The sequence below is a fragment of the Parasteatoda tepidariorum genome, chromosome 9 (assembly GCF_043381705.1).
Source record: "Parasteatoda tepidariorum isolate YZ-2023 chromosome 9, CAS_Ptep_4.0, whole genome shotgun sequence".
Lineage (NCBI taxonomy): Eukaryota > Metazoa > Arthropoda > Arachnida > Araneae > Theridiidae > Parasteatoda > Parasteatoda tepidariorum.
Window position 1 is genome coordinate 55583226 of NC_092212.1, and position 14761 is coordinate 55597986.

The window sequence follows — 14761 nt, forward strand, 5'->3', positions numbered from 1 at the left end:
TATTACATATTATATATCACAGAGTCAAATACACAGTAGAAGTAAAACGCCGTTAAAATCATTACTCCATTTAAACATTTCCAAACATACCGTCAAACAAAGCAAACCGAAAATCATAATGTCTTAAAAATTTTACATGAACTACTTACGATTTGAAGTGAACAATATAAAAAATTTAAAAGATCCTCTTTTATTTATAAGAAAAAAATAATAGCGTATTATTAATTGACCACGACCGCTAAAATTTATTTGGGCTACCTATTTTTTCGACAGCTTTTAAAAAAAAAATAAAATGTAGGTCAATTGTTTTCTTATGTGTTCAAAGCTCAAACTACTTTAAAGCAAACTAAAGACATACAACTAAAAACGGATTTCCTTTTTTTTTTTTAAATCACGATTGCTTAAAAAGAAATTCCAAAATAGTATTCTTACAGATTAATAAAAAAATTTCAGCAATTACATTAAAGAATTTATATTTTTAGAGCTGTACTGGAAATATAAAGCAGAGCTGTAATAAAAAAGACTGTTAAAAACATAGAATCAAACAAGAAATGTTAAACAAAAGATATGTTTTGCGTGTAAGTTTAAACTATTTGTTACTGTGCCAGGTTTTAATGAATTAACAAACTTTATCAATTGAATGAAAAAGAAAGAAAGAATGAAGCAATGAAAAGAAAGAATCAAACTTATTTTAAAGTATTTAAATTTTATTGTTGCTTTATTGCAAAATTCGAACAGAAATCCGATTTGCCTATAACAAACAGAAGTGATCGAAAAATTTAAAGAACATAAAAAGTTCACTTTCTCTCTTCGAGGTTACTATCTCCTTCAAACGAAATATTGAATAGACACCATAACCAAAATTAGGTTCTTCCGTAACACTTTCTTTGATCAGAATATTTATTAGAACTGGTGAAGAACATCAGCTGCTTAAAGCAAATTAATGAAGAAAAAATCTGAAAAGACTTTCAAACTTCTAAGTATCTGTTTACTGTTAACCATACTACAGCAGGGTTAATGCTTAAATTTTAGGTCACCATTAAGTTAAAAAAGCATTTAAAAATCTGTTGCTTTATTGCCAAATTTGAACGGAAATCCTGTATGGCTATAACAACCACGTGTGATCGAAACAATATAAGAGCATAATAAAGTTCACTTTCTTTGAGGTTACTTTTCTTTCCAAACAAGCAATGAATAAACACAAAACTAAAATAAAGTTCTTCCGTAACACTTTCTTTGAACAGAAATTTTACTATAACTGGTAATAAACATCAGCTGCTTAAAGAGAATTAAAGAAGAAAAAATCGGAGCAGTTTTTCAAACTTTCAAGTATCTGTTTATTGTTAATCATACTAACGGCTACAGCAGGGTCAATGTTTAAATTTTAGGCCACCTTTAAGTTAAAAAAGCATTTAAAAATCTGTTGCTTTATTTCAAAATTCGAACGGAAATCCTTAAGTCACGTGTGATCGAAACAATATAGATAGATATATAATAAAGTTCACTTTCTTTGAGGTCATTTTCTCTTTCAAATAAGATGTTGAATGGATACAATAAACTGAAAGTGAGTTCTTCCGTAACACTTTCTTTAACTGGACAAGAACACCAGCTGCTTAAAGCAAATTAAGAATTCAAAAGAAATCAGGACATCCTAAGCTTCATAGCAGATTTTTTTCGCAAGAGTTTAAAGACTCACATAGATTTGTTTACTAACTGTTATACTAACGGACTAGCAGGGTCAATGTTTATTTTCTAGGCCACCAGTAAATTCTGAAAGTATACAAAAAGCTTTTGCTTTCTAACAAAATTCGAACGGAAATCCTATGTTTCTATTACCAGGTGAAAGTAAATAAAAATTTGCAAAAGAAAGTTCACTTTCTTCGGGGTCACTTTCACTGAACAGTAAAACTCTTTTGAAAACCTAAACAAAATGTAGGCCAATGTTTTGTTGCCAATTTTCCAATGGGTTGAAAAACTTTTACAACAATGCCTGATGATCGGATATCCGATTGTTTTCTTCTAAACATGTTCATTTACGACAAAAGCAACTAGGCCAAAGTTATAAAACATTGTTTAAACTTCAGCACTATCATGCTCTTGAATATCGAACGGATATCCGAAAGTGAATTTGAAGTGCCCACCTGGGCCATCCTTTTCGTTAAAAGAAAAAGGGAAATTTTTAACGAAAGTGAACAACCACCTTTGCAAAAATCCAATTTCTCTTTCGGGATCACCTTAAAAGGGAAACAGGAAAATAGGTGTAGCATCTAAGTGGGTCAACAAGTTTTGGAGAATTATGTACCCGCAAAAATGAAATTCGCTTTTAACGGGCACGTTCTTAAAAATCGAACGGATATCCCGATCATGGTGGTAGCGTTAGATTTTCTTGCTGTTTAACAGATGATGTCGATTTTTCTGGTGGAAATCGTTCATTGAGATCGGAAGTAAGAGCAAGGAGTGGTAAGTTAGTGCACTTTCGCTGTAACACCTTACTGTCCCAGAAAACGCAAGTGGGTCGAATAAGATACAAGCTGGAATAGACAAATAACTGCTTTCATTTTCATACTAGGATTCGTATTTCTTTTCCTCTTCTAGAAGAAACGGGTATTTGGCTTTTACATTTAACTCTAGTTATTAGTTAAACTTCAGTTCAATAAATTATTGATGTCATCGCAAAAATGAAACGAAAGAAAAATGACAAATGGAATTACTTAAAAGTTGGATAATATCAGCCGCAATTGATATTTGGCCTTAAACGTTTCAGAAAAAGGGTATAAAGCTCAATGATCTTATACACAAAGAATCTTTAGAGAGAGAAAAAAAAATTATAAGGTAAATTCAACAGGGGGAAAAATCTGCAATATTAAGATCTTAAATATTGTTTTAAAATTTTATAGTTTTAAAATAATTATCTTTAACAATATTCATTTAAAAAAAATTACTAACATTAAAATTTAAAATAAAAACAACTAAAAAATATAAGTTTCTTAACTTAGAGCTGAGGAATAACTATGGATTAAACACTTTATTTATAAAATTAAGAATCATTAAATTTTTTTTCATAAAAATGTACTGAAATGAATACATATAAATCATGATATTAGGAAAAATTATCTGAATACAAAAATAATTATAAAAGAGAAACTCGTAAGTCATTAAAAAAAGTTATAATGCAGATACATAAAAAGAAAACATAGTCTATTACAAAAATAAAAAAAAGAAGTATAACTTTTAAAAAATGCGGAAAAAGGATATGTTAATTTTAATTTAAATGTATGACTTATAAAAATTAGCATAAAAGAGAAACATGTCTCTCAGTTTAAACAGAATAATTTTAAGCAGTTTACAGTAAAATATTGATTACACATCGATACAAAAAGATAGAGATAATTTGAATATTTTCGCTCTTCCTTTTTCAAGTACTTTAACTTCAATGATATTTTACATTTTTATGTTTCTAATGGTATCATTGCTTCCGCAAGTAACTATAATTGATTCGAAATATTCTACAATATCAATTTGAAAGGAAATAGGTTACATAACAAAAACATTTACCTTTATTTTACACGTAGTTTTTCTTTTTATTTAAACAGGTTAATTAAATACATCAGTCATTTTTTACGCGATAATGTTTCAGATAGATCTTCAACGAAATAAACGTCCTTGTGCCAGTTGTAGGATTTTTATATCAAGGTAAAAATTATTAACATAAAAGCAACGCATGATTAGCACAGACAATAAGCAAAATTTGAGAGAATTGTAAGAACAGTTATTCTAATCGGTAGGTATAGTATAGAATAAGGCTATGAAGCGTAATGAGCCGAAGATTTACTTTTCATCATTTATCGAAATACTTTATGCATCGCTACTCAGTGTGTCTATTATAACTCATGAGGTAGTAACATGTGTCAAGGACCCGGAAAGGACGACCTTGATGTTTTTTTATTTATTTAATTCTATGTAATAGGGATAAAAAAAAAACCTTTTTACTCCCCATTCCGCAATTAGAATCGTCAGGGGGCAATTCTACCCTTTCGTTCCAAGCCAGGCGCACAACCGACCCTGAACTTCAAGGGGGAAAACTATTTCCCGTATGTGTGTCAAGAAAAAGATGGCCTCCAAAAAGTCCCGTTAGGCCCCGAGCTACCCCGATGTACGCCAGCAACTCAGTTCTTGTGTTAAAAACTAAGGTTAAAAGCGTCCAACTTACAACGACCTCCAGCAATTGATATGAAAAGGAATTACTCATGTATTTTACAACTGATTTTTCCCTCCTTAAAATTGAGCTTTTAGCGAAAAATACTTAGCTTTGAATAAATAATATGTAAAATTAAATTTTGAAAATGTCTATTTTAATTTTACTTACAGTTTACAAATGTTTGAGATATTAATTTTGGATATGAACTAATATTTGTCAGAAACAAATGTACTTATAGTTGAAATAAATCCAAAAACTATTTATCATAATTTAAATACTGTTTTCTAGAAGAATAAATCTAATTACTATTGACTATTTTGCGATATGTATTCTATTCACTATTAATCACACCACATAATAAAAATGAAATAATCACAGTTGCGAATTAATAAAGCAATAAAGTGCTTGTTGCTGAATAAAAAAAATTTATAACTACTTAAAATAAATTGTATCGTGAAAACACTATTTTAAAGCAAATGAAATTTGTCAATAGCATTAAGTATTTTCTCTACTCAAAGTTTTTGAAATGAAATAGCTGCTATAAAAAAATATCGCAAACATAAACATTTTATTCAGAATACGGCTTCAATCCTCATAACAGAAAATAATTACCTATCGATAAAAACTAAATGGTTAAAAAAAAGTTATTAAATTAAAACATTAAATTTAAAAAGTTCTCATAAACACACAGTGTATGCTGCTGGCCATATGTGAATAAAAGCAATTTAAGTCATGCATCTAAATTTATCAAATAAAAGAACAACACGATATCATGTTTACCAAACTTCTTTTTTTAAACTATTACCATAATATGCCTGACACGAAAGTAATAAAATACAAGGACCAGCGTGATTTTAAATTAAACATGACATTGGGGCAACTATAGCGTCCTTGAAACCCACAATTATTTATCTTCACTGAAAACAATATAACTTGAATGTAATTTAATAAATTAATCTTTAAGCCAAATAACAATGCTCAAAAAATTAATCAAAGGAACAAAAAGTATCTAAAATAATATCAATTAAGAACAGTTTGAAGAAAGTTCGTAAGCAATTTCATTAGTTTGATTGATTATCGATTATTTTTACTTTTATTACATATATTTAATGATTTCGTACGGCCCATAGCAAGTTGCATAATATTATAATAAAAATGATATCACTACGATTTGTATAAATAATATCACTTGATTTCTTTACATAATAATTTAAATACTAACTATAAATATATAATTGCACGTTTCGCATAAGTATTTAACTTGCAAAAATTTTAAAATTGAAACTTGTAAAATGTGGAGTATTTAATATTCAATATTAAATATTAAGACAAAATCTCACACATTAGAATTACAAATACTTATATTATAAATTGAAGTCAAACTTAGAAAGTCACAGCTTTCAAAATTTTAAGAGAAAATTCATACAACTTAAGTTAAATACATATTTAGTTAAAATTTTTAAAATCAAAGTTGAAACTCGTTTAAGTATTTAAGTAAAATTTAAAACTTGCATGTTGAAAGAATTTTTTTGTTGCATTGAAATGTAATCAGAAACTGATAATCTCTTAAAGCTTTTAAATCAAAAATTATGTAAGCTGTAATTTATTTGTAAATTGTAAATGTAACTTAAATGAATGGAAAAAGGTTTTTATGTTATTGGGAATTTTATTGTGCACTTGTATTTGTTAAATATACACTATCTTGAGAAGCTGTAACTCTTAAAAATCTTATAGCTGATGCGCATTTCTAGTAAATCGCATCTGCGTATGCTGCATATTTGTGCGTAACTTGTATGCAATGTAAATTATACACTCGAAGTTTTTTTTTCTTCTGAAATTAGTAACCATATTGTATAATTGTATTTATTAACGCACATTGCATTAAAATGTACCAAGAAATTAAATTTTAGAATATTTTTTTGTTAAAGCCAGTATTTTACAAAGCGCACCAGCCCGTATAGAGTGCTCACAAAAAAAAAGATTTTTTTTTCGAGTTTAGTCGCAACTCATTGTTTTTTATGATCGCCCCATTCAAGTCACTTCAAAAGAGTTTCCCACATACGGAAAGGAAGAGGTGAAAGAGGTAAAAACCGAATTAAAAAAAAAAAGTATGAAGATAAGAGAAAAAAAGTTAACCTTGCAAAATAGAAAAAAAAATCGGGCAAAAAGGGCTAAAGTGGAAAGACCTTCCTGGGAAAAAATGCCTCATCAAGTAGTACGGTACTGATGCAGTTAGTACGACGGCGGTACACCAGCTGTTATGCAGATAGTTGGAAAAAGTGAATGTTTTTCTGATTGGGGAAAAAATCATGGTTGTGTATAAAAAATTAAAAACTTGGGTTAGGCCAGAGAGGATGAATAAAAAAGGGGTGTTGGGTTATTCCTTACCCCCCGCGACAGATGCGGGAATCGTGAAAAGGGGGCGCCCCACACCCATAAAACGGAGATGACGCTCGTCTTATTTTTTTACACCGAAGAGAAGGCTTTCCTTTGCTAGGCAAATGTGAGGAGGGAAAAAAACAGGTACTAAACGGTTGTGCATTTCCGATATTTTTTATTCGATTTTTATTTAAGGATAGACGCACCCAATCGAACAAATACAGTTGAAAATACTCTCAAAGTTACCATTTGATATACACACGAAATAAAAATTGTTTCATAGCAAACGATCGTAATAAAATTATTAATATTATTAGTATTAATAACCTATTAATTACTATTAATCAGCAAAAGACAAATGTTTGATCGAATATGGGCACAATTTATAGAATATGTAAGAATCGAGTATTACAACTGATTTCAGCTTTATTTTCAGCCCTATAACGTTTGGAGCTTAGGCGAAGTTTCGAAGAATTATTTAAACTGAGTGTACTTAAGAAAGGTAGTCTACATAAAAATTATATCCCTACCGTCTGGCCATCATGAGATGGATCCCCGACTTCACAGAGAGCAAAATTTACTGAGAGCTCATCTCGTGATGGCCTGACAGTAGGGATATAATAGTTATATATAATTTATAAGTAGACTACGTTTTTATATGATTAATTAATGATTTATAAGTAGACTACTTATTTATTTGTAGACTACGTATGGCCAGACAGCAATCATAAATTCACTTTTTTTTCCAAAGATATCATTCAGAAACTGTTATCAAATATCACATATTCAACATAAGGTAAAATAAAAATTCCTTTAAAAAAAAATAATACGGGTATATTTTTAAAAAAAAATTTCACTCAGTAAGCTATTGCTGTAATAAATATTTTTGAATTCATAATAATAACTCGCCTAAAACAGATAAAATTAAAATCAGGAAACACATAAAGCCATTGAAAGCTAAAGATTTATTATTCACCATTCCTCAAACATACAAAATAAAAGTAATAGTAAGAAAATATTACGAATCATATCTTATATTTAATCTGACTTTCATATTAAAAAAAATCCATGGATAAAATATAATAAAAAATAATCCATGGATAAAATATAATAAAAAATAATCCATGGATAAAATATAATAAATAATAATCCATGGATAAAATATGACATCTTCTTTTCAAGGATCATATAGTCATTCTTAATTCATTAGAACGTAGCAACAAATTTGTCATCTGAATAACACTAGAGTCAAAAGTCATTTCGTCAATTTTTTACTGATTATTTGGATCAAAATCTAACGCCTGGTTACCCCGCTTTTCAAGGTGAAATCAAACTTAATTCAAATATAGACCTTGCATTCCATTTTGGGGAAAAAATCATCCACCAGGATTTGACAGTTAACTGTTAAATGTAACCTTCACACATTATTTAACTTCGGATCGCAATTTTTTATTTTGAATCAAGGTCTAATGCAGAAGAAAGGATGAACTTTTTAAAATATTTGTTTACAATTAAAAATGACTTATTAATTTGTTAAAAATTAAAGAAGGAATATTTTATTCACCTTTTAACAATTGATTTATATTTCTAATTAAAAAAAATACTTGCATTTTATAAATGCATTAAATATATACATCAAATATTTATTAAATAACATTTTTTAAAGTATTGTAATATTTCATAAAATATGTTTTACACTGATTTCATTGTATTTGTAAAATTTAATTAATGTTTTTATTTTTATTTGAATCTGGATCTAATTCATAATGAATGATGAACTTTTTAAAATATTTTACCTATATTTAAAATATTTGCTTATAACTAAACTAACCGACAAGGAAAATAAAAAAAAAATTAAAAGGAAGCTAGAGTAGTTGTTGTTATTGACAGAAAAATGATGCAAAATAAAAACATGACATTTACTTTATCTATAACTCATCGCCTGTCAAATAAAATACAGCAAAATGTGATTGTCTTTTTACTATCACAAAAAAAAATGTTGAATCACGTTTTATTGTTGGTATAGTAAATGATTGTTTTCAATTCGTAAAGGGAAACAATAAAATAAGGTTTAAAAATAGTTTTAGAAGGACAAGTCATATTGTTTGGAAAATGAATTAAAAGAAACATCAATTTAAATACGTAATACATACAAAGTTAATCACTTTATTTGAAATAAACTTGTTAAAAAAAAGTTTCCTTTATTTTATCATATCATACAACGATTAAACATGCTAGCTTTTCTACGAAATTTACCTAAATGAAACTAGCAATTTCTAATTTACCACGGAGATTTCGACAAAATATTTATTTAATGATAAGGCTCCTTCATGCTTATTACTTGGAAAAGTCAATTCATTTTCCTTTATTTTTGTTTTGTTGAAATTTAAGATGTTTTGAAAGAAAACTTAGTAGAAGTTACTCATCAAAGATAATGAATTTGTGAAATCACTAAAAACTCAAAAAAGTAAGTTTATCAGCAGAGGTAAAATACAGGAGAAAAATTTCATCAATCTCATCTTAAAAATCATCATCACCCTAATTTCTCTTTAAAGAAATATCAATTTTACCAACGAGATTTTAAAACAAACGGAAAATATATGAGTATTATAAACAGCAATTTTATAAAATTATATCACAAATGTTTATAAAATGCATTAAAAAAATCATTATAAGTGAAATGTATCCATAGTTATTAGGATTTAAAAAATATATGTATAAATTTACAATTATGAGTTTAAAAATTATTTAAACGCAGGCTAATTAATTCATAATATTTTACACATTTGTGAGATAAATAGGCTTTTATGCCCACAGCAGCAAAAATTTAATATAATAAAAGGGAAAGCTTTTTATTTTTTAAAAAAATAAATAAATAACATATACACGGCCTTTCAACTTATGCAAAACTTCCCGGATTATAATTGCGGAAAATCAATGAATAATGTTTAAAATGAATGGCATATGAAATCACGCAGTTGAATTTTCGGTATACGTCATCGAAAAATAGTATAAAAATTAGGAGGGGGGAAGAGTTGGAATCCTGTCAGTAGAGTGCATACAATCCTTTTTTTCCACATTCTATAAGTGAAGAAGCCAACGTTTTCAAGGTTATACCTCTTCTCCCTCCCTCCTCACTCTTTTTTTAATCTTCTTACCTTCGTCTTTCTATTTCACCCCCCCCCCCTCCCAGAGCAGCAAGCAAGCACACGTGCCCAGTACTCCACTGAAAGGGATAGAACAAAAAGGGGAAGGGGGAATAAAAGTCGATGATGTCATCCGCAAATGTCATGAAAGCTGATTGGATGAATACCATCTCGATTCCAGGTAGGCGTGGAATGGAATAGGAGGGACTTCAAAAAAAAAAGCAAAAAAAAAAAAAAGCCACGTGNAAAAAAAAAAAAAAAAAAAAAAAAAAAAAAAAAAAAAAAAAAAAAAAAAAAAAAAAAAGCACGTGACCTTGAAGTACTCTTATTTCTTTTTAGAAAACATAAAATAAACTATCACTCGTAACTAAAACAAATTTTTATTTCCCTTTTGTTGACGTTCCATTTTATCACTTCAATTAGGTTTTATCAATCCTTTCCACTCGAAATGTGAAAGAAAGAATGCGAACGAACGAAAGTTGTTTATTCTTTTCCTTTACTTTGAAAGAAACTTAATAACTTTTTTAAACTATTAAAATTACTTTTTTCTTCTGTGATGCTTCATATAGATTTAAAATATGCGGGAAACCGGTTAGGCAGGCATTTTAAAATGTATTACTAGCATTCCTAATCTTACGATATCTTTTCTCTTTAAAAAAAGTTTTAGCATGTCGGCCAGGAAAGACCCAAAATACAATTTTTCCCCCTCATAAATATAAGTTTTGCAGCATTGGACAAAGTAGTTTAAATAATTACAGTGCTAAAAAGTAGGGAGAAAAACAGGCTATGTTTAAGTCAATTTATAACTTTTCCATCAGTTCCATTATAAAGAGTGAGTTATGGGCAGTTAAAAACAATTAGAATGTTGAAAAAATTATTATGCTCCAAAATGATATTTACTTGGTAAACATTTAAATCATACATATAAGGCAATATATCATACATATAAAGCTGCTGCAATAATCTTAAATTTGATACATTTAATTTGATAATTATACCATACGAGTAATTCTATATATTTTATTTTTATTTGTAAAGCAAGTAATTATTTATTCAGAGACAAAATTTTGATACACGCAAGTTGCATCTCTGCCAAATACTTTATAATTTAACCTTAAAGTTGATTAATTGAGCAAGAAAAGAGTTTGTTGGTTTAGAACTAAATACAATAAGAGCAAGAAAAAAGAGAAAAAATTGTGTACCTCAAGAAAAATTGTAGTGAAACATGAATTGCACTGAACTTTATCAGGAAAAAGTACATTGCAATAAATTTTCAGATTCCTAAAAAATTAAAATTAGATGCCATTACATATGATTATCACATGTAATCCAATGACTAGCATATTTAATTCCTATATCCCATGGAAAATCATGCAATTCGCACGAATGAAATCAGCAAAATTAAAAGAATTGCAGATCCTGTGGAAAACCATGATCAAATGAATATATATCACAATTTTGTCTCACAAAATGTATTTATACAAATAACATCAAAACCTTAATTCACTCTGGTTGTATATATTTTAAGACCATAAAGAACTTATTTTTCCTATCTTCGTGATTCTGAATTAACTAAAATAAATCTTAAAGAAATAAACATTGATGTTTTTTTAATATTTTAATTAATTTAGTAATAAATCGTACATTTTAATTTCATTGCTCACAATAGCATAATGCTTTTAACAAACATGCCGATTTTTCCTATAAAATATCCATAAAATGTAATGATACCTAAAACTTAAAATTTCTATATATTAAAAAAAACTTCAATATAATCACGTCAAACCTAATTTCAAATTTATAAAAAAATTCAAAAACTTAAAAAACCAATGTGCTAAATTAATAGGCCACATATATGTGTGTACAAGAGTAAACACCTTAAAACACTTCAGGCCTTTTAAAAAGAAAATTTTTAAAAAAGTAAAATTGTTTCATAAGCCTAGGAGGAAGTAGTTAGTGATTCGAGAATGATAAATGATCTTAACAATGTTCAGTTGAAACAGTGTATTTTAAAATACCATTAAAACTGCTTATCATGTTCAGTTGAAACAGTGTATTTTAAAATACCATTAAAACTGCTTATCATTAAAGTTTATCTCCTACACGCTTCAGTCAACTTACTAAATAATTATTATTATATTCAATTTGAAATTTAATTTAAATGGAACGTTTTATTTAAACTTTAACAATTCAATTACAAATTAAAAAAACAATTTCATTTCATAAACGCAAGACTCAAATGATTTACTATTTATATTATGTTCATTAATATTTTTTTCTTAATTAACTATTAAATATTAAATAAATACATAATATAATATTTCATAAAATATATTTCTCACTGATTCTATAGCTTTCTTCAAAATTGTATTAAAAACTTTTTGAAATTGCTAATTATAAATGATGAGTATTAAGTTATATTTATTAAACATGAACACATATAATAAAAAGTTATTAAATCACATAAACTAGAGTCAAATATGCATTACAATAAACAAAAATATTTAATTTTTTCTCATTTCGCACAGTATTGTAAAACATAGTTTTGAACTAAAGCCTTCAATTAAAGATTAATTCTTAAAAAAAGCTATTTTAAAACCTTATAAGTAAAATATTATTATCATATTATTTGATGTATGATGCAAATTTGTTTCCATGTCAAAAAATATTGTAAAATGCATAAAGAAAAACTTAACATAAATTTTAATAAAAATTTAAATGTTAATGCTAAAATTATTCATTATGCTAATGAGAATATTGCAATATTAATATGAGTAATTTTTCAAGAAAATTTTTGTACTCATAATCAGTACAAAAAAATGCTCGACATTTTATAATTATGAAAAATTATTAATACAATCTCAAATAAATGTAACTATAATTTTCTAAGAAACTTTTTTAAGTTAATAATATTTTCTGGTTAATGCTAAAAATTATCTAAACACACTAGTAAATTTGATGAGTAACATAATAAAATAATTGCGATTAATTTGCCAAAAATTGATTCCTGAAAGAAAAAAAACTTTTTTTTTAAATTACATACTTTTTACAAATAATATGCTACTCAAAGTATATTATAATAAATATTATAACTTTGTTTCATTTTACATCAGTTACTCGGAAAATTATAATATAAACTATATGAGTTATATACCATACGTTAATAAAACTAATTTAATGATTAACTGTAGCTAATTTAAATCAAAATAATAAGTAAAACACGAATCGATCTTATTTTTTTATGTCAAAATATTACACAAATATGCATTGACAAATTAGTTTAATCACTTTCAAATTTCTGAAACATTAATGATTCAATTTGTAAACAAATGAACAATTTCTAATGTTTAAATTACTTATCAAAATTCCGTGCCAAAATTTATGAAAAATTTTAAAGAAGAAATTTTGCAAAATTATCTTACCTCTTGGCTGGTTGAGGACACCGGATGGCCGGTCTATTATGATGAGGATGCTCTAAGAAGTGTATAACTTCTAAGCCATAACTTAGTGGCAACATTGTAATACTTAATTTAAATAAAGACTAAAAATAAATCACAATGACGTCCTATCAATATGAATAAAAATACAGAGCACACTGATAAAGTGACATGTATGTATAGGATGCTATGGAAACACGCGGTGAGACAGGAATCAAATGGAAGAATTAAAAACGCGCCGTTCCGAAATAAAAGAGAACGTCTCGTCAGTGTGATGCGTAAGCTGCGAGTGAAGCTGCTTTACAGAGGAGAATTTGCTTGGCTTCAGTCAAGTTCAATGACTGATAGTCCTTGCTTAGCACAACATCACTGGGTTTTTCGCCGCTCTCCCTGCTCACTTGCAACCTGCACGGATTGAGAAAGCGGCATCTGGCGGGAAAGATTTGAACGAAAGAATTATAGGAAATTTTAGTTCGAAGATATCTGGGGGTATAAAAAAACATTAGTGTACTGTTCTGGTTTTTTGGCCTCTTATTGAAAGAGGTCATATTAAGAAAAAGTGTACTAGATATTTTTTTTTAGTTTAAATTCAGAAAAATAAATTCATTTCTCGTATGACTTTATACAATTAAAGAAGCATTTTGTATTTTTAAGTTATTTTGATGTCTGGTAAATAAATTTTAATTAACAATTTTCTCATAAATAATTCGTGGGGTGAAATAATTATAAACTTAGTTACGCTTACAGGATAAGTAAGTATTAATTTTAACCATTTATTTAAGTAAGTATGAAATTTTAAACTATTTTATCTTATCTTTATAAATTATAGGTTCTATTAATGATAGTAATGATAAGTTCGATAGGTTCGTTATAAATGATAGTAATGATAGCTTCAAATCACTAGTTTTCTTTATTATGAAGGATAATTACTTATAAATACTTCTGGTAGTAAAATTACTTCTGGTAGTAAAATTACTACATTGATGTTTTCAATATCCAAATTTTATATTTTTAATTTAATTAAAAGCACATTTCACAAAGGAATCAGAATTAAAAAGCCATCGATGAGAGTATTTTTTAAGGAACAATAATGAACATTCTACCCAAATTAATAGTAATAAAGTAACTACTGTAAACATTGCAGCTATTTGAAACCAATATTTAAAATATTCATTGGATAATAAATAAACCTGAATATTTTTCGAAAATAGAATTCTAGTTCCATCTCCTTTAAATGCAGAGGCCTAACTGGCATTCATACGATATTAGGGTTGAAATTCTGTATAGAAAAGATTGTTAAAACACGTACTATAACTGATTAAGACACAACTCTATTTTTAAAAAAACTGCCAATTCCAACGTTAAAAAACTTAACAACTTTTAATTATTTTAAGCATAACAGTGATAACAAAAAAAGAACATCATACCAATGAACAAAACAGAAAAACATCAATGGCGTAGCTAGATCACCCATCGTTTTTTTAATTTATTGTTGTTTTCAAATAAATGATCTAGTTCATCGCTTTTAATAAAGATCTTATGATTGATACAGATACTATGCATTCTTCGACAATACTTACAAACTAAAGTAAAAAGTTTTT

At 27.4% G+C, this 14761-nt stretch overlaps 1 protein-coding gene across 6 annotated transcripts in view; it reads right to left on the reverse strand.

Moving 5' to 3' along the window:
* Positions 1-14761, reverse strand: part of LOC107444682 (uncharacterized) — a 165495-nt gene that overhangs the window by 36802 nt on the left and 113932 nt on the right. For 2 of the 6 annotated variants that reach the window (XM_071184848.1, XM_016058910.4), the window contains exon 1: positions 13146-13576. The exons of the other annotated variants lie outside the window; for them this stretch is intronic. In XM_071184848.1, coding sequence (XP_071040949.1) covers positions 13146-13240 — 95 coding nt within the window. In that variant the 5' untranslated portion in view covers positions 13241-13576. Of the gene's footprint in view, positions 1-13145; positions 13577-14761 lie in introns of those variants that run through there. 6 annotated transcript variants of the gene reach the window in all.